Source organism: Eleutherodactylus coqui, chromosome 3 (assembly GCF_035609145.1).
Source record: "Eleutherodactylus coqui strain aEleCoq1 chromosome 3, aEleCoq1.hap1, whole genome shotgun sequence".
Lineage (NCBI taxonomy): Eukaryota > Metazoa > Chordata > Amphibia > Anura > Eleutherodactylidae > Eleutherodactylus > Eleutherodactylus coqui.
The window spans coordinates 301,598,301-301,623,787 of record NC_089839.1 but is presented as its reverse complement, the minus strand read 5'-3'; the positions used below and the strand labels follow the sequence as shown (position 1 = coordinate 301,623,787).

Genomic DNA, 25,487 nt, shown 5'->3' with positions numbered 1-25,487 from the left:
GCCCCAGGATGTATATTTATGTCCTGGGCACATGGGGCTTGTATGGAGTCCGATCAGAAGTCAATCCCAACCCCACTCCGGCAGGTGATGGCTGTTCTTGACAGCTGTTTCCCACCCACAACAGCTGCGACCAGCCCCACTGTGATGAAATTGTAAGGCGCTGTTCGGTTGCCATAGCAGCGTCGGGCCTTCTAAAAGATCCCCGGCCTCCTTTATAGATGGCCTGTGGCATGTCTTGATAGACTGCCTGTCAGATCGTGGTATAATGTAATGCTATGGTATTGCATTATACTGTATGAGTGAGCAAACTATCAAAAGTTCAAGCCCCCTGTGGGTACTAAACAGAAATGTAACAATAAGTAAAAAAAAAAAAAAGCTTTATTATTAGAAAAAGTTTTTAAAAATCTTTTCCCAGATTTATAATAATAAAAAAAAAAAAAACACAAAAATATATTTGGTATTGCTGCGTTTGTAAAAGTCCGATCTAACAACGTAACATTATTTACCTCGCACGGTGAACGTCGTCATAAAAAATAAAAAAAACAACACCACCAGAATTGCACTTATTGGTCACCCGTCTCCAAGAAAAGGTGATCAAAAAAGTTGTATGCACTTCAAAGGTCGTCCCGCAAAAACCGAGCCCTCACACAACCATATCAATGGAAAAATACGAAGGTTCTGGCTGCCGGAAGAAACTAATTCACAGAGATTTTACTCTTTAAAAGTAGTACAGCGAAAATAAAACTATATAAATTTGGCATTGTTGTGACCGGTCGGACGCAAAGAACAAATTTGCCGCCGTGTGTATGCCAGTAAAAACAAGCCTCCAGCCCAAAGATGGCGGAATTTCTTTTTTTTTTCTTTATTATTTCACTCCACTTAAAATTTTTTTTTTTTTTCTTTTAACGTTTTTCAGTATTTTACACTGTACATTACATAGTACCATTGAAAAATACAACTTGTCCTGCAACAAACAAGCCCTCAGACCGCTACATGAATGGCTAAATGAAAGAGATTTTCTTTGAAAGTGGTGGGGGAAAAAAAACAAAAAACACAAAAATTAAAAAAATAAAAGTGCCGCGTCATTAAGGGGTTAAAAAGTATTCTCCAAGACTTTTACTATTGATAACTTAAATTCAGGATAGGCCATCAATAGTTGATCTGTTGGGATCCTTGCGGGTCAGCTGGTTCCTGGCACCGCAGTCAGTGTGGTTGGAGCCGGAAGCAGAAGGCGCTGTCAACATTGCAGTGGCCTGGTTTGGTACTACAGGCACAGCAGCCATTGGATTCAATGTGGTACTAAACGGGGCTACTACAATATGGACAGTGCTATCTCCTTCCAGCGGTCCCGCTGATTAACGGGAATCTTGAACGGCAGCCCCCCGCTGATGAATTGTTGATGACCTGTCCTACGTAGAGATCATCAATAGTAAGAACCCCTTTAAGTGACGTCATCCTCATACATTGACTGGCAAGGACAGCGGCTGCACTGTATTGGTTTATCGACAAGACTTGCGGTGGTCGGTGAATGTCATCCTGTGTTCTTGTATTCTTGGTGGAGTGATGAGAGGAGCAGCTCGTCACTCCTAATGGGTTTAACCGTATAGATCTGATCCTCATCTCGGTGCAATCAGTAGATTAAGGTGACCCACAATGCATCCTGCAATTATTCATTCAACTCAAATGCAATTAGCTTGGTTAGAAAAAGTAAGTGCACCCCTGGCATTACCATCCTCTAACTTGATTAAGATTTCCATCAGTTGGACATAAACAGGCGGATACGATTAGCAGATCATTGGAGATTGGGACAAAGGACGCGACCGTAGAGGAGGATGAAGAATACGGCCTTCGCTGCCGTCCCACCAAGTACAACGCCGCTCAACGCCCGCCAGAAGGAGGAGGCCCGCCGGTGCCCTTGTGTACGGAAAGAGTTACAGAGCAAGTTCAAAGGATTTTCAAGGTAAACACCAAAGTAATTTAATATACGTGTAACAAGCGCCAAAGCCGACTATAAAGGGATGTGTTGGAAGCAGGAATCATGAGCAAGCACAAGGATGTGGGCGACTGTGACCAGGGCCAAACTGCGATGTGTAGATCACTGGGTCAGAGCATCTCCCGAACAGATGGACGTATGGGGTGTTCCTGGTATGTAGTGATCAGTGCCTACCAAAAGTAGTCCAAGGAAGGACAACCTGGGACAGGGTGGTGATGGACGTCCAAGCCTCACTGATGTGTGTGGGGAGGGTGAAGCCTATCCAATCTAACAGGAGTGACTGTAGGAAAAAGTACAGATGGTGATGATAGAAAGGTGGCAGATCACCCCGGGCATCGCAGCTCACTATATAGAGGGCAGCGTAACTGCAGACTGGGCAGATTACCCATGCTGACCACTGTGCAGAATTGAAAATGCCCACAATGGGCAAGTGAGCATCAAAACTGGACCATAGAGCGATGAAAGAAGGTCACCTGGTCCGATGAATCATGTTCTACATCACATGGACGGCCGGATGCATGTGTGCTACTTACCTGGGAAGAGATGGCACCAGGACTTATTGGTGCATCATCTGGAAGAATTGTGAATGCAGCTCTGGATGTTCATAAATCCTAATCAGTGGGAATAATGAATCCCATCTAAATATATTGGGGTTTCATTCACTGCAACACAAGGAGGGACTTCTGCACCGACATCTACATGAGGGTTCTGGTGCGGATTTACCCACGATGTGCGATCATGCCCGTACCTGACCAGCCTCCAGTACAGTTACATGGGCATAAGGGGTATGAGCGGCTACCAGCCACCTTTAGAATCCTCATCTCTGAAGTAAAACAGAAATGAACAGGATTTATACCAAAATATTCAGACTGTTTATAGAAATAGAATATTTATTTGTACAGAAGGGGATACAGTCCCGCTGCTGGTCGCATCCTATGTAGTTCATGACACGGTCTGATAAGATTAGGAGTTTTCCAGAACTTTGGATAATCATGATAGGTCAGCAATATCCGATCAGTGGGAGTCCGCCGCTCGGGACCCTCGTCCATCAGCTGACTGCAGTGATCACAGAACCAAAGCCACATCGCTGCATGCCAGGCACAGTGCCGTACGGTTCGTAGCATCGGTGCCTGGCATAGCAGCTCCGTCCCATTCACTTGTGATGGCCATGTGACTGATGAATGTGATATTACCTGCCTGAGAAGAGGACATGGCACCCACCAGTCATAGTGGGATAACTTCTACCCCAGAGACAAGTTCAGCTCTGCTATACCTGTATATACGTAGCAGTGATGTCCTCTATACCTGCAATACTTCAGCTTTGCATTATCCTGTAGCACAGCGCCACCTGCTGGGGTTTGCCCAGATTGCTGTAATGTACGCTCTTTATACTATAGGGTCATATCATGAAATAATGAGATATTGGTCTCGTCATGGTCCACAGAGTCCTCACACTGGTCACCGTCTCTTCTCCCTTCTTGCCTCCTCTTCCTCCGGCGGGTATATACTGGCCGCACGGGCTTCTGTTCGCGGTCCGTGTCCTTTATGTGGTTTTGCTTGTGTAAAGCACTCTGAAGGCAACTGTAAAATCTGCAGAGATACAAGATGGCGCATTGATATTAATGGATTACAAAGGGTTACATCATACTGCGCAAGTAGCCAGACATCAGCATTAAAGCTGGAACAGAACTCAAAGCCCCCCAGACCACAGAAAATGTACTGAGGACCCATATTCTCTCCAGGATTGGAAACTCTGGCAGCACTGGGACAACCCCCCGCAATCAGCCGTTCTTGTTGGGGGACCACCGACTACAAGAGTGGCCCTTATATTACGGCCCTAACATGATTGGCGCTTTCCTGTACGGTAATTCCCCCCGTGACCCCGGAGGGCGGCATAAGGTCACATGATACGTTTTCGGTGGATCAGTTTCAATGTGAATCCACATTAGATGGGAAAATCCAGCGATCGGAGCGACTTCCAACAAGGCCGGTCATCGGGGCTGGACTAGCCGGGGACGGGATTTTACTGCCAACCGGTAGATCCACTATTGCAACCACGGGGCAGATGATCCGATATGATCCCAGGACGCCAGTGCTGCATGGCGAGTCAGACCCCGGCCCGCTGCTGCAATCATCGGATCGCTGATGGATAAAGCCCATCCCCCGCTGCACCTACCGGCAGATCCTCCTCTTGTTCTCCTCCATCTTCTGATTTGCGGTTTGCACTAAGAAGCCGATATATTCCTCGCTCACCAGACACTTGGCCTTGTGGCTCAGCGGCACCTCCAGACAATGCGTGCTCCGTACTGCCTGCAACACAAGGAGAGCTCAGAACCGGCACGTACGTCTTATTAGTACAGTCAAATCGTATTATATCCTACTAGGTGATATACCGGTGTATGTATGTATACGAGGTACAAGTCAAAAACCTCGCAAGGTGAGGCTCAGGGAAGAGGGGGGATCTATACTCACCTGTCGGCAGCGTTTCATCCTCGTGATGGTCTGCGGCGCTACTGTAGGCTGTCGCTCCCTTCTCCATGCCGACACAGAGCATTGACATAATTGAATGGCTGTGATTGGTTAACCCAGCGTCGGCTTTCATTGGCTGACGTGGCACTGAGTTAACCAATCAGACCATTAGCTTGCTGGAGGCGGGACATTCAAGCCCCGCACCCAGAAAGCAATGCTTTGTCGGTGTGAAGGAGGGAGCGACAGCCTGCAGCAGCGCTGCAGATCATCGGGGAATGCCAGCGGGAGGTGAGTATTAATTTTTTTTTACTTGCAGTTAGTTTCCCCATTGAAATGCATTGGAACGCATTAATGGCGTTTCAATGCATTTCAATGGGGAAAAGTGCTTTGACATACGAGCTTTTTGGCTCGGAACGAATTAAACGGATTAAACTCGTATTTCAATGCACCGCTGTATATATATATAATTTTGCTGGACGAGTTGTATTTTTCATTGGTTCCACAATATAATGTACTGGAAAACTATTATATACATAAGTGGCATGAAAATGAAAAAAAAAGAAAAAACACCCTTGCGTCATTTTTTGCAGGTCTTCTTTTTAACGCACATACAGGGCAAAAACGACCTTCCGTTATTCTGTGGGTCGGGACGATTGCACATTGTTCGTCCCTCTGAGCCCATCCTCTACAGCAGTACAGTTATGGCGCTACAAAGGTTTTCTTTTTTTTGTGCCACTATAAAAAGTAAAATATCTTTAAAGAATATTTTGCCGCCATGGCTTTTTCATTTTCCCATCAATGCCCCTGCGTGAAGACGGCCCTCGGTCTCTACTGTTACCATTTAAAGGAGATGTCCCGCGCCGAAACGGGTTTTTTTTTTTTTAACCCCCCCCCCCCGTTCGGCGCGAGACAACCCCGATGCAGGGGTTAAAAAAACCACCCGCACAGCGCTTACCTGAATCCCGGCGGTCCGGTGACTTCAATACTTACCGCTGAAGATGGCCGCCGGGATCTTCTACCTTCGTGGACCGCAGCTCTTCTGTGCGGTCCATTGCCGATTCCAGCCTCCTGATTGGCTGGAATCGGCACGTGACGGGGCGGAGCTACACGGAGCCGCTCTCTGGCACGAGCGGCTCCATAGAAGAAAGCTGAAGACCCGGACTGCGCAAGCGCGGCTAATTTGGCCATCGGAGGCCAAAAATTAGTCGGCACCATGGAGACGAGGACGCTAGCAACGGAGCAGGTAAGTATAAAACTTTTTATAACTTCTGTATGGCTCATAATTAATGCACAATGTACATTACAAAGTGCATTAATATGGCCATACAGAAGTGTATAGACCCACTTGCTGCCTCGGGACATCTCCTTTAAGAGTCCATCCGACTGCTTGAATTACTTTTTTCTTGGAGACGTTTTTCTTGGCGTTTCTATTTTTTTCGGACAAGATTCACCGTGCGAAATAAATAATGCGCGATTTTAAAGAGGTTTCCCACGCAAAAACTATTCATTACCTTTCCTCTTTAGGATAGTCCCCAATAGTGGGGGTCATCGCTCAGTACCCCAGCTGATCGGGGGCCCACTGTCAACTACCACCATACGCAGGGGTCGGAGCACAAGCTAATTGATAGCGGCACTTTAATAGTTAACAGCAGTGACTGGAGTGAAGTCCGATCGAGACTGCTGCAGTCAGCTATCCGAGTCAGTTAACATCGGCTGTGTACGGACCAGGCTTGAATCCCAAGTCTGCCCCATACAAACCCTGTGCATACGCACACCCCGCCAGGGGGTTATGCATCCAACACTAAATTAAACGTTTTTATCCAACTCATAAAAACTGATGAGTCATCTACAGGATACATGATCAAATGCCGATGGCAGGGGGTCCGCCGCTCGGGCCAACGGCAGGGGGTCCGCCGCTCGGGCCAACGGCAGAGGGTGCGCCGCTCGGGCCAACGGCAGAGGGTGCGCCGCTCGGGCCAACGGCAGAGGGTGCGCCGCTCGGGCCAACGGCAGAGGGTGCGCCGCTCGGGCCAACGGCAGAGGGTGCGCCGCTCGGGCCAACGGCAGAGGGTGCGCCGCTCGGGCCAACGGCAGAGGGTGCGCCGCTCGGGCCAACGGCAGAGGGTGCGCCGCTCGGGCCAACGGCAGAGGGTGCGCCGCTCGGGCCAACGGCAGAGGGTGCGCCGCTCGGGCCAACGGCAGAGGGTCTGCTGCTCAGGCCAATGGCCAACCAGCTGTTTGCTAGGCTGCTATTGTTTTGTACTAAGCAGGAAACAGACAGCTCCATACACTGTGCAGTGGTTCAGTGTGGTATTGCAGGCAGAGCTTGTACTGAAGTGAATGCACAGAAGTCTAGAGCGAACTGCTTCCATACGGCATGACAGCAATTGGCAAATACCTGGTCAGCTGGCGCCCGAGGCAGCAGAACCCCGACGATCAACTATTGATGACTTATCTGCCCTGAGGATAACTTAAAAAAAAAACTGCAATACATAGAATTGAAACCTGCTGCTTCCCGGTTGACATTGCTGCAGGGACTCGGATACGCACCATAATAATTTTCCCCTTCTTGCCGACCGTTATTCCAGAATTTCTGAAACCGGAACTAATGGCGACGCCGTGCTGTAGGGTAGAAGAGATACAGCGTTATAGGGAACCTGTCACCATGATCATGCTGCTCTAATGCTCCATGAAGCTACCGCACAGATGCAGCAGAGCCGAGTATGTCACAACTCACAGATGGCATATTGATAGGACAATCCGTGACGGCTCCGACTCCTGGAACCATTCAATGATCCCTAGAATGAACCAGGTAGAACGCAGCAGCAGGAAGAGCGCAGCGGCACCCCAGACTCTAGGTGTATTCATCATTGCACCCTGCAGTTACCCCCAAGTATGAGTGAGCAAGGCATGTGACGTCAGACGGGTGACCTGCGCTCCAGCGGATAGGTGAGCAGCGCCAACATTCACAGCTCTGTAGCTTCATCAGTGATAACTTGGAGACGGCCATGTTTGTGATCTTCCTTCAAAGCTGAAAATCTCTGGAGCGCAGTAAACACCTCCCAGTTTCCATAGTCGAGTGTGAGCCGGCAATGCGGAATGGCCTGAACATGCGCTCCAGAGACGCTCGATACAATGATGAATAGGCAGAGTGCACCCCAAGCATGCTCACAGTGCAATGATGAATATGCTTGCGTTTAGCCCGACGCTCCTGAACCAGCTCCGTGTAGAACCCGACACCTCAGTTCTTACATACTAGACATCACTGGGGGTAAAGGAGTTGCCCTCCACCCCTGTTCCAACGTGAAGACCGCTGGAAATCCAAAAACACGGTAGAGTCTCAACGACCTGTGTGCCATGACAAATTCATCTCCGCTGCATCAGGACATGCAGAAGCATCTAAGCCCCCGATCCAGGGGTGAGGCCTGTCCAAACACTCTGCATGAGTGCCAACGGCCCTAGCGGTGACATCGGCGCTCATGCAGTCGGTTACCCGACTGGCGTCCCGTCTGATTGTGACGTTCCTCCTTACCAGCAGCTGTGCGTCCTGCAGTGTGCGGCACTGAACGTGGAGGACGAAGGGTTCAAACTTCAGCACGGCGTCCCCGGAGGCTTTCTGGAGGCCTGAAAACTGAAGACAAATGGGGATGAACATACAGAACAGCCAAAGATGGCAGAGAACGGCGCAGCGTTCCACAGTCTGTGACCGCAGGCGGCGAGTGATCTTCAGCTATTTTTTTCTCGCATCATCACTTCACACCGCGCTGCGAGCGCAAAAAAAAATTGCACGTCTAAATGCATCTGTTTAAAACCCTGGGTTCTTTTCCGGTGTGACTTTTGCGCATCTCATGTATGCGCCGCGCACGCCAACGCAGATTTCTGAGGGTTTTTTTAATTATATGATGCTGTAGATCTGCATGCAGATGAGCCCCATTATTATTTCATAGTTTCCCCCTGTAGCTGAGACATCCATGGGAGCCCCCATTACAGGGAAAACATCCCCCAGGCCCGCCGCACACACACCGGCCCCCAGGCCCGCCGCACACACACCGGCCCCCTGGCCCGCCGCACACACACCGGCCCCCTGGCCCGCCGCACACACACCGGCCCCCTGGCCCGCCGCACACACACCGGCCCCCTGGCCCGCCGCACACACACCGGCCCCCTGGCCCGCCGCACACACACCGGCCCCCTGGCCCGCCGCACACACACCGGCCCCCTGGCCCGCCGCACACACACCGGCCCCCTGGCCCGCCGCACACACACCGGCCCCCTGGCCCGCCGCACACACACCGGCCCCCTGGCCCGCCGCACACACACCGGCCCCCTGGCCCGCCGCACACACACCGGCCCCCTGGCCCGCCGCACACACACCGGCCCCCTGGCCCGCCGCACACACACCGGCCCCCTGGCCCGCCGCACACACACCGGCCCCCTGGCCCGCCGCACACACACCGGCCCCCTGGCCCGCCGCACACACACCGGCCCCCTGGCCCGCCGCACACACACCGGCCCCCTGGCCCGCCGCACACACACCGGCCCCCTGGCCCGCCGCACACACACCGGCCCCCAGGCCCGCCGCACACACCGGCCCCCCAGGCCCGCCGCACACACCGGCCCCCAGGCCCGCCGCACACACCGGCCCCCAGGCCCGCCGCACACACCGGCCCCCAGGCCCGCCGCACACACCGGCCCCCTGGCCCGCCGCACACACCGGCCCCCAGGCCCGCCGCACACACCGGCCCCCAGGCCCGCCGCACACACCGGCCCCCAGGCCCGCCGCACACACCGGCCCCCAGGCCCGCCGCACACACCGGCCCCCAGGCCCGCCGCACACACCGGCCCCCAGGCCCGCCGCACACACCGGCCCCCTGGCCCGCCGCACACACCGGCCCCCTGGCCCGCCGCACACACCGGCCCCCTGGCCCGCCGCACACACCGGCCCCCTGGCCCGCCGCACACACCGGCCCCCTGGCCCGCCGCACACACCGGCCCCCTGGCCCGCCGCACACACCGGCCCCCTGGCCCGCCGCACACACCGGCCCCCTGGCCCGCGGCACATACTCACCACATCATCTTTTGTGCAAAGTCCATGAGTTACAAAAAGCCACAAGCAGTTCTGTTTCTGCACCGCGGACACATCAGGACTCTGAGGGGAAACAGAGAGACATCCGGTCAGTATAATGTACAGATTATAATAAGCCAGAAGCGTGCGCCAATTTATATGACCTCATTCAGCATGTGACAGCGGGGGGGGGGGGGGGGGTCAGTGGCAGGAAGGGGGGTCATCTTGTCACCATATGATCCGCGCTCACATAACGGTCAATCACAAGGCAAGAATCAGCAATCAGCGAGCGGCCGACACGTAAGATCTACTCCTACAAGAGCGCGCCTGGCAAGCGAGCACTGCCCATATCAGAGAGCCCCTGCCACCAGTGAGCGGACGGCATGCGAGAGCCACTGTCATGCGAAAGACCCTCCTACCGGAGAGCGGTCGCCACGTGGGGGGATTTATTGCCCAAAAACATATAAATGGCAGAAGATTTCATCTTCAGCTTGGAAGGGTTCTCTTCAGTACGAGCAGTGAGACTACCGGAGTCAGCTGGGATTGGCGGAGACGGGTGTGAACTGTAAGGGTGTTTTACCCGGGCGAGTTTCCCGTTTTGCGAGATGACCGATACTCACACGGTTATAGACGCCATTGTTTTCAAGAAGCCCCCCGACGTGCGGTATTCCCTCACAGCGATGCGACGAGATAGAACATGCTGAGATTTTTCTGCGATTTGACAGAAACTGCCCATTATTTGCTGCGGACGAGTTAAAGATCCCACCGCGCTCGTAAGTACGCGCGGTTTTTACTTTTCCTATTGAAACATGCGGTTTTCACGTGAAAGAAAAACCGCACGTTCTGCGCTGTGATGTTCTCGCGAACCGCAACTGCATAGAAAAATATCTCACACCATATGCAAATTAAGTATGCCCGGTCCGGTGGGCGCACCCAGACCGCCCGCCTCCCAGGGACGTGGATGGTGTCCCCTACGTCATTCCCAGGCCAGCGTAGACGCCGATGACCTGAAGGTTGAAGTGGGACCGGCGCAGGACAAGACTCACTGGGCTCCTCTGCGGATGTGCCGGTCCGGTTCTGACTTCCGGTACATTGGCGCCTACATTAACCCTTGCACGACGTAGACGATGAGAATGGCGACGGGAGCTGGATAACACTGAAGACTGCGGAGACTGGAACAGGCCGGGCACACCCACCGTGCCAACCTAGTTACATACGGCGCTGGGTACGTTGATGGGTAATGTGGCGTAACGTATACCATCCTATCGCTTTACATGGACCCCAGCACCCAGCGGTCACCTCATCTAGCAGCACCACCCTCCCGGAGCAGGAGCTGGTGGTGAAGTAGGCGTCCTGCCGGTTGATGTCCCTCACGATCCCCTTGATGTCCTCGTCCACGCTGCCCTTCTTACTGAGGTCGGTCTTGCGGGAGGCCTGGAGCTTCCAGCGCGCAAAGCATCCTAGAGACTCGGATGTGGGGGACGTAAAGCAGCGGTCAGAGGGCCCGACGTGACAGTTGGCGTCCTCCACGCGGTCCGCCGGATTACAGGATGCCGTGAGAGAAGAACCGGTGGTCTCCATGATTCAGGAAGGTCAGACTGATGGCGGCTCCGTGGCCCCTCCGACTGCTTCACCCTCACAAGAGGAAGGAGATCCTACAGACAGGAGAGGGAGGTCAGCGGGGCGATGGATCAGTAGTCGGAGAGCGTCACCCCCGGTGGGAGCCTTCCGGGATGTTGGGGAGCAGCGGCTGAGGGGGCAGCAGAACGGGGGGCATCAAGATTAGGAGGTCCTGAATCTGGGGGGCAACAAAGTGAGACAAATCAGTTCAAGGCAACTTCCTAAATGTTGGTGGTGGTGGATTCAAGGGGCACCAGGAGACGTGCCCAACGCTGTGGGCACCAGGCTACATGCCCGACGCTGTGGGCACCATGCCGCAGATTACGACCAGAGTGTTTGGGTGTCGGGGGCACCAGGCGGCTTGGTACGTCCCCAGCGTTGGGGTGGGTGGTGGTGTTGGGGACACCCCAGATGGCAGATTACGCTCCAAGACATTGGGGGGCACCAGATTATGGCACAGACTTTGGGGGGCAGGAGGTTTAAGGTAAATTGTCAGACGGGGGTCCTAGGTTGCAGGCGGCGCCCCAGATGTTGGTGGACACTGCGGTGTAGGTAATTCTCTGGGACTATGGAGGGCAGCAGACTGCAGATAATACCCCGTGTCTATGGGAGCTCTTCTCCTGGGTGTTGGGGGGGGCTCCAGACTGCAGGTAAGTCATGTGGTGGGTGGACTGCGGGATGTCAGCCGGTCACACCTCCTCTCTCAGGCACTCACGCCGTTACATTACACTCTGGAGGGCGCCATGTCAGGTACGGAAGCCCCGGCGGGACAAGAATCAGAATTCCGCGCAGCGCTGACAAGCCGCTGGAAGCCTATAGGAGAGACGCTCATGCGCAGTACTGTACGCTGAGGCTAGATTTCCCTAAACAAGAATGGCTACCGGTCTGCTCGTCACGTGTCAGTAGAGGACACGCCCCCTTGATACATAAGGGTGAAAGGCTGCTAACAGCTGGACGGACTGCTGAGAGCGGCTGCGGGGACAAGTAAGACTCGGCTGCTGAGCTAGCGCTGCTGGCTGAGACTTGTGTTTCTCCTCGTGCAATCATGCAACTGTTTGCAGACATCTATAGGTGACCTGTGGAACTACAAGTTTCAGTGTGCCTCAGGCAGTGGTTGCTGTTTACGGATGTTCACATGTCGCTGATTTGCAGTGGTTCTGCGGTGGATTTTGCGGCTTCAGTTTGCGTTCAGTAGTGGGTGGAGCTAGCTGCAGAGCCGCCATTAGATTCACAGCGAATCAGCGATGTGTGAAAATACAAAACTGTTTTTTGGGGTTTTTTTTGCGCAATTGTTAAATGGGCGACCGAAAGCTGAGAAATCGGACCGGAATAGAATGTGCATTCCCCCCCCCCCCCCCACCCCATATTGTCGGACCGTGTGAAGCGCGGTTGGCTGCCCGGGGTGAGTGCGCTCCATCATGTGAATGAGCCCCGCCGTACATCTGAGCTGCCACCGTTGGGCGCACCGCTGGAACGCAGCCCCTGTCTACCATAGTTCACTGGGTACACAAGCGGCATCGCGGGCGGCGAGCAAAGGTTGTGTCTACAAATACCTCGCGGTTTCTGCGCAGCGCTGAGTTACTGATTGCTGGACTACTTGCCTTGTGTGGACTACGATGTAGCAGAGCTGAGTTGGTCATGTGCTCTGCACTCCCCTCGCATTGTCCTCAGCGGCTCACTAGGGGGCGCTATACGGATGTCATCAGGGGTGCAGCTGAAGGCCCACGGGTGCATAGAGGTCAGCCTGCTCCCCCATCCCCACCGCTCGTCATGGCCGCCAGAACATTCCGCTGCGTCCCTGGGCCCTTTGCGCGTACGTTTACACGCGGCGCAGCGACGGACTTAACCCCTTCAGTTTAGCAGGCGAAATCCACGGCAAAAAACGGCGTTAAAATCCTATGAATTGGGAAACCTCGCATCACGCTCGTGTGTACCTCGCACGCGGCGCTATGCTTTGCCGGCCCCATCTTGCGCTATTTTCACACAGAATCCACCTGTAAAACCGCAGTAGAAATCTGCGTCTGTTCTGCCGCCGCGCTGCACGCGGCTTCAGCCCTGTCTGTGCGCAAAATCTGCATGCGACATTTACAATGCGTTTTCTTGCGGATCCGTGGAGGGACGGGCGTTTCTATACGCAGACGGTGCCGGTTCACAGAGCGATTTGCGGCCAAATAGCAGTGGTTTTGCCACGGTTTCACAGGAGGCTTCCTGGAAGATTCTGCAACAGAATCCGCCGCGTGAACGTGTCCTGAGTGCCGGCGCAACAAACGGCAGCTGTGCGAAGAGGACTTTACTGAAAGCAAGCAGAGATAGCGGAATTGGAGGGGCGGGGGGCGGTCAAACACAAAGTATGTTCAAAAGTAGCAGAACTCATCATGTGACCAAGGATCATCCATTCGGGTAATAAGGGATACATCGTTGCTGTCCTCCATGTGACATAACTCGCCGCGGCTGGCCGGCTCCCGTGGATTGGCGCTGTATAGACGGTTGGCTGACTCGCGGTTCGCACGATCTGCGTCTGCTGTGATACGTCGGCGCGGTCACATGTCCGGTCTTTGTCTCCTAGGATGGCTTCGGTGGGACGCTTCATGCAAGCCATTCGGGTCTCTGAGTTCGGGAAGCCTGAGGTGCTGAAGCTGCTGACGGATGTCCCGGTGCCGTCGCCAGCGGAGAACCAGGTACAGACGGCGTGCGGCAAGTGAAGCTGCAGTTTAGAGCATAGCGGAGAGTGCAACTCCACTCAGGAAATCGCCACTTAAAGCGCTTGTCCGGATACTGTGTGACTCTGCGCAGGTTAGACTAACAAATCTCTCAGTTCTCGCCGCCGTGCGTTTCTCTCCGGCTTTGTTTTGGATTGGCTACCACCAGACTGCTGCAGCCAATGAGAGGCTGCGGTGGTCAATGCCGTGCGAGGAGGCGGGGCGCTGCGGCCCTCGTTGGGACGTTGTATGCGGCGATGCAAAGAAAAAAAATAAAATCTAAAAGTTCATTGTGCCAAAACCTTAAATATCTACTTTTTGTATCGTCCTAATCGAACCCACGAGCAGGAAAAACGTACCGCTGCTGATGCTGAATGGTCAACGCGGTAAAAATAAGCGCAAAACATTGCAGAACTCGTGTGGTGATTGTTATGGAGTGCGGACAGAAAAAAAGTTCTACAATACATCATATGTCCAAAAATGGTACCGATAAAACTGCAGCGCGCCGCGCCAAAACATCCCGCGGGGGCAGAAAAATACGTTACGGCTTTTGAAAAGTGTCGCTGAAAATCCGCCCCCCCCCCCCCCCCCCCCCCCCAAAAAAAAAAAAAAAAAAATCTTCACACCCATAGAGCTTATTTACACCGTGTTCACAGCCGGCCGATATACGCTACTGTCTGAGCAGTCTTCCTCACTGGCGTGCCTCCTGTCCCCTCCCTTTGCAAACAGCAGGAGGGGCGGAGCTAAGCTCCCTCCCCACCCCTTGTTCATAGCCAGCAGTGGGAGGGGTGGAGCTTAGCTCCGGCCCGCCCATTGCAAACAGATGAAGGGGAATAGAGAGGTGGAAAGACGGTAGACAGCTCAGATGGTAGCGAATACCAGCTGTGAAAACGGCGTCCGATCTTCTCTCGTGTAAACACGCCCAGAAGGCGGAGCTATGCTTTTCAGGACCCAATGGATTCCATTTGAATTCATTTAAAGCTATAGAACAAATGCGCCCCTCGGCCCTTGGAGGGGTTTCCTGCAAATTTTTGGTTAATCTGCAGCAAAATTCCAAACAACTGGCAGATGTCGGCGTTGTTAGGGACCTCAGTGGATGACATCCGCGGCGGGCGGCATGAACTGACTTGCTGCGGGGCCAGGATCCGCCCTGCGGGGCCACTTGTGCTGCAGATTTATTCACACCCTGTGAATGGGACTTCAGTAAATCCCGCCGCTCTGTGGTGTAGCGTTCCGTGGGCAGCGCCCTTCATCAGGTAGGTTCTGCTATAGGTGAACCTACCCTAATAGAAGGGATCTGGGCATGCACTCTGCATTTAAAGGGACACTAACCAAATTACATCGGGGAGGTTCAGGGTATGTATGCAGAGATCGCGGGTCGATCCCACTCCATACAATGCGGGTGCCGGCTGTTTCTTACAGCTGTTACCCACCACCAACAGCTCTGATCAGCCCCACCACTGATCGTGGCTGTTAACCATTTAAAAGCCACTACCAATTCCGACAGCGTTATTTAAATGTCCTGATCGGAGTGCTGGGGTCCTGACTGGCCCTTCTGATGACATCACAGGGTGCCATTCAGTTGCCATGGCAGCTGGGGGCCTTCTGCAGGCACAGAGGGCTGCTATTGCAGATTGCTTATCAAGCCATGCCAGTAGTGTGACTTAATAGACTGCCTGTCAGATGGCGCTATAATGTACCGTAATGCTATGGTACTACATCATCTTCAGGAGCGATCAAACCATCACAAGTTCATATCGCCATCTGCTGGTAAGAGAAGTGCCGTTTGTTGTGTTACAGCTGGATGGAGACCGGCTCCTGTGATCTCCGGTGTGATGAGGCCAAAACCCATGGAGGAGTTTAAGAGGAACTTGATGTCTGTCTAGAGCGCTATGATATTACAGGATATAAGTCTTAGGTGACGGCGGGTTGTTGATCCGGGTCTTACAGCAGGCTGAACTGGATGGACATTGTCTTCATTCAGCCTGACATACGATGCTACTATGTGTGACCAGCAGTCCTCAGATGCGGTGGAGAGCCATGGGCGGTGCACCGGTCCTCCCTGGCGGGATCGGATCAGTGATCGCCTCGTCTCTTTATTTCATGTAAGGTCTTAATCCGAGTGTTGGCTTGTGGGATTAACCCCGTGGACACCTACATCCGAGCTGGGGTCTATGCCCGGAAACCAAGCTTGCCCTACACGCCCGGGTCCGACATATCGGGAGTCGTGGAGGATGTTGGCAGAAATGTGACGGCGTTTAAGGTACAGTAACTGGAGAACTTCCCTAGAGGTTGTGGACAATCCCTACTTGTTAGAAGGGTCCCTTAAAAGGAATCTGTCACCTACTTTTAGCCTTATGAGTCAAGCTTATGTAGCGACCCGTGGAGTTCAGGGAGGTAAATGCTGTACTTGCCTTCCCTGTTCCCCCGGTGTTCCTGCTAAAGGGGATAAAACGTGACAGACTCCCTTTAACAATAGGCTCACCATAAAGTGCCCCCAGCTGGGGTACAACCCTTTTTCATCTACGCCCATTAAAATGTTTTTTCTAAACTGAACAAGAACTTTTTTTTTTTTTTTGCTGTTTGGCCACTAGGTGGCACTGTTATTCATCAGTCATACTTGGTATACTTTCCATGTGAATGATTGGTGCAATATGCTAGAAGGACTTTAAACTTGACTCTCTTTGGTCCCATTGATCGGTGGTGGTGTGCATGTGCAACCAGTGCTGCTTTCACCTGTTCTCAGGGTCAGTGGGGTCCCAGCAGTCAGACCCGATCCGATCAGCAGGTTCTCATATCCTTCGGATAGGGAATAACTTGCTGTCATGGGACACCCCTTTAAGGGGCTTCCCCGGCTATGCCTGCTGCAGCTCTGTCCCGTTCATCCTTCTCTGAGGTATATACGCTGGCAGAGTGGTGGGCACAACGAGGCCGTCTTAATATATGTTCTTCCTTCATGTATTGTACAGAAAGGAGACCGCGTCTTCACCACCTCTACAATCACAGGGGGATACGCAGAATATACGCTCGCCTCTCAGGATACAGTTTGCCAACTTCCCGAGCAGTTGAGCTTCAAGGAAGGAGCGGCCATATCTGTCCCTTACTTCACCGCCTACAGGGCGCTATTTCAAAAGTAAGCTGTGGGGGTATATATGGAATGGCCGCATGCTCATCAAATACCGTATAATCATTGGATGATGAAACGTTCTGCAGCTTTCTAATCTATCGGACAACCAGTCTGCAGAGCATTACGCCTCTTATCTCTGTTCCATAGAGCACACGGGAGAGCAGGGGAGGTGGTCCTCGTACACGGCGCGAGCGGGGGGGTAAGTAATGGCATCTCTCCATCTAACCAGTCAACACGAGCCGTCTCTATCAGGATACATAATATTTTATTGTCGTGTCTTTTTTTTTTTTTTTCACTCCGTTCTTGAAAAGTATAACCTGTGATTGCAGCTCCTGCATGGGTGGTCCAGCTTTCTTAGGGTTTTGGACTAGCATATTTTATGGACTATAAGCCACATCCAATTGTAGGGAGGAGGACATTGAGGGGTGGCGGATAATTGTAGTGTTTTTTAATTTTATTCATTTAATTTTTTAAAATAATTTTTTACTTTTTTTTTTTTATTTTTGTCCCTTTAGGGGACTTCCACAGAGACCCATCAGGACTCCCTGATCACATTCTGGGGGGGGTCCCACGGTGACAGCCCTTTACATGCTGCAGTCACATAGACTGCAGCATGTAAAGGGTTAACACAGCAGAGATCGGAGGTTTTCTCTGATCTCTGCTGTAAGAGCTAGTACCTAGCTGTCCTCTGACAGCCAAGCACCAAGCTCTACCTGCCACAGAGACCATCGGCTTGCTTCTGACAAGCCGATGGTCTCTATGGCAACCTGTAAACAAAGCAGGACTTAGAAGCAGGAGATTGCCGGCATATCAGCAATATCTTCTGCTGGTTTTTCAAAGCCCTTGCACTGCTCTGTGGGGGTCGGTGCAGGCAGAGCACACTGTCACAGCTTGTGGCATTGTGCTCTGCAGCTCCCATAGTGATACATAGCCCGGAAATCTTCCGGGCTATGAGCAGTGGAGCTCGTCCCGGAAAATTTCCGGGCATGCCACTCAAGGGGTTAATGGTCTAGGGAAGTATAGATGTTAATACTAATGTCGCTTCCCCAGTAATCTAGGATAGTACTAACTTTCCTGGCTCTCTAGAGTAGTGGAGGGATTAATACTCTTTTCCTTGGACTAGGGTAGAGGGCGTGATTATACAAAATGTCCTGTTAGTCTAACTACTTTATACCAACCATGAAGTTGGACTAAACACTTCCACTATCCTAGGAAGGCCATCAGGAAAGCTGGTCAGTGGGGGTAATTAACTTACTGATGGCCTACTGCACTGTAGGGGTTGATGTCTGGGGTAGTGAAGGGGATCTAGATCTCTGATCTAGAGTAGTCAAGAGGTGGAAATGTTGGTGCCACAGGTCTCGCTCCTTGCACCTCCAGCAAACAACAAGGTTTTACAATGAAAATCTGCAGCTAGCCAGGCATTTCTCTTTTAGCAGCCCCTGCAGGTAAAATGTAGTATTACAGTGTGACTATTCAATCCAATGCCTGTTCATGCAACATATGGAATAGTGAAGTCCACCAAAAGAGCTGCCCATTCTGGCTCATAGGAGAGGGTCCTGAGTGGAGGTATATGGACGGGTTGTGTTATGGGACAACTGTTTTAATGCTTTCCTGATCAACTAGAGCAGGGGTCCCCAACTCCAGTCCTCAGGGACCACCAACAGGTCATGTTTTCAGAATTTCCTATGGTAAGAACACCTGTGGCAATGTCTGAGGCCCCGACCATAATTACATCACCTGTGCAACACTGAGGAGATCCTGAAAACCTGACCTGCTGGTGGTCCCTGAGGACTGGAGTTGGGGAACACTGAACTAGAGTACTGGGGAAGCTACATGCTTTTCGGAGGGGAGGGGGCACTGACTCTATAAGGAGCAAGTCCTTGCCAATATGCTTTACCTGCTATGTATACAGGTTTATTACACCTACAGTGAGGCACTTTCAACATGTAGACAGTGGCACACGTTGGCATGGTTTGCATGCCCAGCTTACCTCCTTTTCATTAACTTATAGGTGGGCATAGCGGCTTGCCAGATTGCCAGGGCTTATGGATTCAAGGTATATGGAACTGCTGGCAGCTCCGAGGGGTTAAATCTGGTGTTAAAAAACGGAGCCCACAAAGTGTTCAACCACAAGGAGAAGAATTATATCGAGAAGATCCAGGTAAGTGTCCATACGGTATCCATCCCAAAGTCCTCCAGCATCTCCCTGACTTCTGTGATGGTCTCCCTGTATACTGTACTTATTGTCCCATACGGGAACAGGATATTATGATGAATGTTGTGCTTTGTGTTATCTAGGAGGCTGCAGGAGGAGAAGGCGTTAACGTCATCTTGGAGATGTTGTCCAATGTTAACCTCAGCAATGACCTGAAACTGCTCTCCTCTGGTGGCCGAGTGGTTGTAAGTAGCCTTCTCTGGTGGGCCGCTCTTATAGTGCCGGTCCTACCCCTCGTAACTCCCTCTTCTGTTACCCAGCCTCCTGATTTTCCTAGTTTTAAAACTACCATTAAGACCTAAAGTCCTGAGCCAGATATCGCTGCTTGAAAAGAAAAGCGCCATTCATGGGTCCAATGGCCAGGACTGACCATAGCGCTGCCGGATCTCCAATGGAGTGCAGTGTGACCTGCTGGGGGCGCGGGCTGCAGCCATGCAATGCACCAGGGTTGGCAAGCGGCACGAAACCAGAAAACCAGATATTTCTATTTTGAGCTTCCTCTATTACTGGACTCTGTTCTTTTATTCCAGATCATTGGCTGCCGAGGTTCTATAGAAATAAACCCGCGAGACACGATGGCCAAGGAGTCCAGTATCATCGGCGTTTCACTCTTCAGCTCGACTAAGGTAATAGAGAAAAGCAATCCATATCAGAAAGTTGTATGCAATGCCGTCTGCAGGTCTGTTCTTGTATCGCACACATGTATTGCTCCACCTTCACTTTTGAAATCACTTTTGTCTCTCCCTGTAAGTGCTGCAGACACAGCTAATATTCCCCCCCCCCCCTCTCCCTGTAAGTGCTGCAGACACAGCTAATATTCCCCCCCCCCCCCTCTCCCTGTAAGTGCTGCAGGCACAGCTAATATTCCCCCCCCCCCCCCCCCCCCCTCTCCCTGTAAGTGCTGCAGGCACAGCTAGTTTCCCCCACCCCCCCACCTGTCTCTCCCTGTAAGTGCTGGATAAATATGGTGCAGAAAAAACAGTCGTGGAGCACCCCTTGAAAAAGTATTGTGTGCCTTGTATCCCAAAAGTAAGTGAGATGGCAGCACTCCAAGCAACCCAGCTGGTAACGCTGGGGGAAACTCTCCAACCGGGCTCAAAGATGCGCTCTCCAGCAGGATGCGGACCCTTCATCCAGATAATAACTGTAAAGATCCTTTTCAAAGCCGGAGCAGCATACGGGGTGCAGATACAAAACTTCTCCAAAGATACTTTCCTTATTCAAAGCATATTTCTTTATCTTTCATAAGAGACTGACAACGTTTCAACCGCAGTCCATGGTCTTTGTCAAGTCACAATAAAGGAATATGCTTTGAATAAGGAAAGTATCTTTGGAGACGTTTTGTATCTGCACCCCATATGCTGCTCCGACTTTGAAAAGGATCTTTACAGTTATTATCTGGATGAAGGGTCCGCATCCTGCTGGAGAGCGCATCTTTGAGCCCGGTTGGAGAGTTTCCCCCAGTGTTACCAGCAAAATGATTTGTGTACCTTGTATGGCTTCAATGAATTTGAAGTGATGGCGGTACAGCTGGTACTGGCTCCTCCTGTAAGTGATGGCGGTACAGCTGGTACTGGCTCCTCCTGTAAGTGATGGCGGTACAGCTGGTACTGGCGCCTCCTGTAAGTGATGGCGGTACAGCTGGTACTGGCGCCTCCTGTAAGTGATGGCGGTACAGCTGGTACTGGCGCCTCCTGTAAGTGATGGCGGTACAGCTGGTACTGGCGCCTCCTGTAAGTGATGGCGGTACAGCTGGTACTGGCGCCTCCTGTAAGTGATGGCGGTACAGCTGGTACTGGCGCCTCCTGTAAGTGATGGCGGTACAGCTGGTACTGGCGCCTCCTGTAAGTGATGGCGGTACAGCTGGTACTGGCGCCTCCTGTAAGTGATGGCGGTACAGCTGGTACTGGCGCCTCCTGTAAGTGATGGCGGTACAGCTGGTACTGGCGCCTCCTGTAAGTGATGGCGGTACAGCTGGTACTGGCGCCTCCTGTAAGTGATGGCGGTACAGCTGGTACTGGCGCCTCCTGTAAACGATGGTGGTACAGCTGGTACTGGCTCCTCCTGTAAGTGATGGCGGTACAGCTGGTACTGGCTCCTCCTGTAAGTGATGGCGGTACAGCTGGTACTGGCTCCTCCTGTAAGTGATGGCGGTACAGCTGGTACTGGCGCCTCCTGTAAGTGATGGCGGTACAGCTGGTACTGGCGCCTCCTGTAAGTGATGGCGGTACAGATGGTACTGGCGCCTCCTCCCGTAAGTGATGGCGGTACAGCTGGTACTGGCGCCTCCTCCCGTAAGTGATGGCGGTACAGCTGGTACTGGCGCCTCCTCCCGTAAGTGATGGCGGTACAGCTGGTACTGGCGCCTCCTCCCGTAAGTGATGGCGGTACAGCTGGTACTGGCGCCTCCTCCCGTAAGTGAGGGCGGTACAGCTGGTACTGGCGCCTCCTCCCATAAGTGAGGGCGGTACAGCTGGTACTGGCTCCCTGTCTCTCCCTGGAAGGGCTTGTTCACCTCTGTTAGGGCTTTCTGCCCATGTTCTTTATTTGGAGTATAGAAACAGAAATAAAACTGAAATAAATGTTTCCAGTTCTTCTCTCCACTGATTTCAGTGGGTTTTCAAAAAAATTGAATTTTTGTTTGCTTGCATTCTGTTAGATTTTTAAAAAATTTTTTTTTTTTTGCCCTTGAAATCAATGGAAGCGCCTATCTGTTTGTCTGCTCCAAAAGTTGAACAGACCGAGCCCTAACAGAGGTCAGAATGTGCTCTAGAAGACCTTCCCTTCCTGCTGTCTTTGTAAGTTATGTCGGCACAGATAGTGCTGCCTCCTGCTCTCAGGACTGCATAGCGACAAGTAATCATTGAGTGGGTCTGGCATTCTCCTCTAGCTTCAGGAGGGAGTCTAAGAACTAGTTCCTGCACCCCGCTGTCAGCCAACTAAATAGCTGCCATAAATGGACCCGTAGGCTATTGAGGAACAGGAAGGGAGACTGCGGAGAACTCGGGTCTTCCAGGCCGCACTACAATCCGTGTCACGTTTTGTATCAGAGTCCGCGTACACGTGTGTATTTATAATGACCATCTTCTCTGTTGTAGGAGGATTGGAAGGAGGCCACAGCGGCCCTCTATGGGGGCATGGAGAGCGGATGGCTAAAACCACTGATTGGCCCCGAGTATCCACTGGAGAAGGCGCCGCAGGCTCACGAAGATATCCTGCAGAACAGCGGCGCCACCGGCAAGATGATCTTTGTACTGTGATTCTAGAGCCCCGTGTGCCCGACCACTGCAACAATAAACGTCACTTCTAAACTCGTCATCTGTGTCGGGGCATCCATCAGTATGTGATCGCATTTAGCTGCACTAATGGCCTGAAGCTGCTGATTACTTCACGTCATCCTGATGGCGGCATGAGGGGGCATTCACATGGGCGAATTTCATGTGCGAGTTCTGTCCAGTAATGATATGGATGGAATTTGCACATGAAAAGAACGCCTTGATTTCAATTGGCACGGCGAGTCCTTGCAAGAAGTCACCATTACTTCCTATGGGAGCTTTAAAAAAAAAAAGTGAAAAATCGCCTCTCACTTGGATGCCATGTGACCTGCATGCGAGTGCGATGCAATTTTTACCATTTGAAAACTATTGGAAGAACTGGGCGAGTCCAGAGCTGCGATGCAAAACCACATTCTGCTCTCATCCAGAATCCCAATATTATAAATGTGATATCAGTCCAGTTTTCCAATATTGTGCTTATAAATGCACCCTGGGGGGAAGCTGTGCAGGTATCTGCGGCCGCCATTAAATGTGAGCATCTAGCACTGCCCCAATGTATAAATGCTGCCTATATGCCATACCAGGGTAAATGGCCTTTGTGCCAACGTGGCATCCCTGCATCTATCATTGCTGTGCCCACTGTAACAATGACTTAGAACAACACATCAGTGTTTGCACCTCTGGTTCTACACAAGAATGTTCCAGTTCACTGACTGCAAACGGAGATCTTGAAGACTGTGAAATTTTGAAACAACAAAATGTCTTAGGGGGTTGCGGAAGTCTTCGTTGTTCAACGATTAACCCCTTCTTATAGGGCTAAGGCCTTAGTCACACAGGCGGTTTTTCGCGCGATTTGCGGATTGCATGACTGATGCGCATCCGCAAATCGCGTGACCGATGCCCAAAAATCGCCCGAAAATCTGCTCCTAGCCGCGTTTCATTAGAAACGGGCCGGAGCTGTCCAGCGCATTGCATTCAATGGAGCCGGCAATACAGCCGGCTCCATTGAAAGCAATGCGCTGCGGGCGAGCGCTGGATGAATTGTCGGGAAGGGCTTAAATATATAAGCCCTTCCCTGCAATTCATCCAGAAATGTGTAAAAATAAAAAATATATATATACTCACCTTGTCCCGGCAGCCGGAGTTCAGTGCGGCCGGCCTGCAGTGGGTGTGAAGGGGGTGCGACTCAAAGCTGCCCCTGATTGGCTCAGTCTGAGCCAATCAGAGGCAGGTCTCACTCACACCCATTCATGAATTCTCTCCATGTGCCTTGCAACACCCGAACCCGCACTATTTTCTCGCCTGTGTAACCCCTCCCTCAAAGGAAGTGAGTGATTCCCTTTGAAAAATTAAGTGGGGTGGGAAAAACGCAGTCTCACCATTTTGGTGTGGGATGTTTTTGCAGCGCTTACAATGAAAATGCCAGATTCTTTGGTCGCTTCTCCAACCGTATTATAGTGAACTTTTGCAGACATCCTACGAAGATGTACCGCCGGCGGACCTGGGGGGCTTCGAAAAGTCCCTAACATACAGGCTGCACTAGATGGACGTTGTCTTCAGTCGGCCTAGCGTACTATGTTAACGTGCCATGGCAAATAAACAGTACCTTGTAATATTGCTATGCTCAGTTAGATGTGAGTAAACCTCGCCAGCGTGTGCCGTAATCAGTGGAAGCTGTCATGGGGGGCAATCCCTGGAGGCACCATACCTGAGAACAGATGGACCGACGTATACCGTATATTGGCGACGGCCCCTGTTGGGTTCAGCATAATTGAATTTACAAGCCCCACTGCTAGCTGTGTAAGGTTTGCAAATAATTCATAGTGGCCGGACTGATGACTTTTAATGATGTCTAAGGCCAAAAAAAGAACGGCAGTATCCCCCGCACCAAAGTGCAGTTGGTCTGTCTGCTTTCCTGCTATGTATGTTGCCAACAGCAGAAATATTCCCTCCCCCAAGACACTCAACTCCTTCTGGCTTTTTAGTGGGATGGCCACAGCTTTATTAAATAAAAGTTATGAACAATTTGAAAACTTAACTTCTAGAAACGACACCCTTCCCATGTATCTCAGCACCTTCTCACTGAGTACCCACACGTACCCAATAAGTCGGGCTATAAACCGCCTTGCTCCTCTGACATGGGAAGTTCTTTCGCCACTAGGGATGCGTTCTACCACCTATGACACATCCCACCCTACTACCCCCCTCTATTGCTGCCTCTAACCCATCCTGGAAATGAAAATGTCCAATCCTACATCAGCCAAATGGACGCCGTCCTCCCTCAGCGCACTCCATTCCAAATCTTCCAGCTCTCAGTGACGTAAGGCGATCCCGCCACGTTACTACACAAACTTTGAAAGTTTTGTGTATACAACTTTTCAGACTCTGTCTATCGCCTCAGGTCGCCTTGCTCCTCTCTATACCCGTCTTTTAACCATGTCCGACCACACGAACCGCTTTTCTTCGAAGCATTCCCAAAAACGGAGCAAATCCTGCTTCACCATTACCAGTAATTCATTCATCTTCACGTGGCCCAAGTCGTTCCCTCTTGTATGTATCAGCAGGATGACCCGGCGTTGTGCGTGTCTGCTAATCCGAATTACCTCTGGAAGCAAGCTATACCAACGAAGTCCTCGAATACCAAGCCAGTGCACTGATGCCCCCTTAAGACCCAGTCCTCCCCTGACTGGTCGAATCAGTGCCCATCTCTCTGCCCAATGTCTATATGAATGTCCAACAATCCAAATTTGCCAAGGTTCTTCCGCTGAAACAAATAACCAATAAAATGCAACTGCCGCAAGATTCTAACTGCGTGCAACAAAACCCCCTTTTTCGGTTTACCCCTGCCTAGTCGCATATTAAATACCGCTTGCCCCTACTTTTAAATCCGGCCTACTGTACGACTTATATGTGTCCGACTTCCATCTCCCCATTTGCTTAATGTCTTCTACACTAACCCCGCAGTCCTAAGCCATAGTCGCACCAACGCGGAACGAGTGCGTGCCGAACTCCATTGGCCTGAGG

General features: G+C 51.9%; 2 protein-coding genes across 4 annotated transcripts; one reads left to right on the top strand and one right to left on the bottom strand.

Moving 5' to 3' along the window:
- Positions 1 to 879: 879 nt before the first annotated feature.
- On the bottom strand, positions 880 to 11,952 carry TYW3 (tRNA-yW synthesizing protein 3 homolog). Of its 3 annotated transcripts, none has more exons than XM_066597791.1 (7): positions 11,843 to 11,952; positions 10,827 to 11,325; positions 9,531 to 9,611; positions 7,995 to 8,093; positions 7,013 to 7,084; positions 4,170 to 4,303; positions 880 to 3,583 (listed from the first exon to the last, which is right to left on the bottom strand). In XM_066597791.1, the coding sequence occupies exons 2-7, from the start codon at positions 11,106 to 11,108 to the stop codon at positions 3,385 to 3,387; spliced, it is 867 nt and encodes a 288-aa protein (XP_066453888.1). In that variant the 5' UTR covers positions 11,109 to 11,325; positions 11,843 to 11,952; the 3' UTR covers positions 880 to 3,384. The 3 variants fall into 3 exon arrangements, with proteins under 3 accessions (XP_066453888.1, XP_066453887.1, XP_066453889.1); XM_066597790.1 differs by having other exon boundaries at positions 11,744 to 11,940; XM_066597792.1 differs by lacking the exon at positions 7,013 to 7,084 and having other exon boundaries at positions 10,827 to 11,942.
- Positions 11,953 to 12,009: 57 nt separating this feature from the next.
- CRYZ (crystallin zeta) lies at positions 12,010 to 22,504 on the top strand. Its single transcript, XM_066597789.1, has 9 exons — positions 12,010 to 12,131; positions 13,714 to 13,825; positions 15,957 to 16,109; positions 16,816 to 16,979; positions 17,121 to 17,172; positions 18,985 to 19,134; positions 19,272 to 19,373; positions 19,719 to 19,814; positions 22,287 to 22,504. Exons 2-9 carry the CDS (start codon positions 13,715 to 13,717, stop codon positions 22,446 to 22,448), a joined length of 990 nt encoding a protein of 329 aa, XP_066453886.1. The 5' UTR covers positions 12,010 to 12,131; position 13,714; the 3' UTR covers positions 22,449 to 22,504.
- The last annotated feature ends 2,983 nt before the right edge of the window (positions 22,505 to 25,487 follow it).

What these genes read in the sequence shown, in the direction of transcription:
- CRYZ (XM_066597789.1), top strand. Translation starts at nt 13,715, where the DNA reads ATGGCTTCGGTGGGACGCTTCATGCAAGCCATTCGGGTCTCTGAGTTC. An exon ending in GAAATGTGACGGCGTTTAAG is followed by an intron (nt 16,110 to 16,815) that starts GTACAGTAACTG and finishes TGTATTGTACAG; the next exon opens with AAAGGAGACCGCGTCTTCAC. An exon ending in TACACGGCGCGAGCGGGGGG is followed by an intron (nt 17,173 to 18,984) that starts GTAAGTAATGGC and finishes ATTAACTTATAG; the next exon opens with GTGGGCATAGCGGCTTGCCA.
- TYW3 (XM_066597791.1), bottom strand. Translation starts at nt 11,108, where the DNA reads ATGGAGACCACCGGTTCTTCTCTCACGGCATCCTGTAATCCGGCGGAC. An exon ending in GGGTGGTGCTGCTAGATGAG is followed by an intron (nt 9,612 to 10,826) that starts GTGACCGCTGGG and finishes GTTTCCCCTCAG; the next exon opens with AGTCCTGATGTGTCCGCGGT. An exon ending in AGAAGGGGAAAATTATTATG is followed by an intron (nt 4,304 to 7,012) that starts GTGCGTATCCGA and finishes CTTGTGTTGCAG; the next exon opens with GCAGTACGGAGCACGCATTG.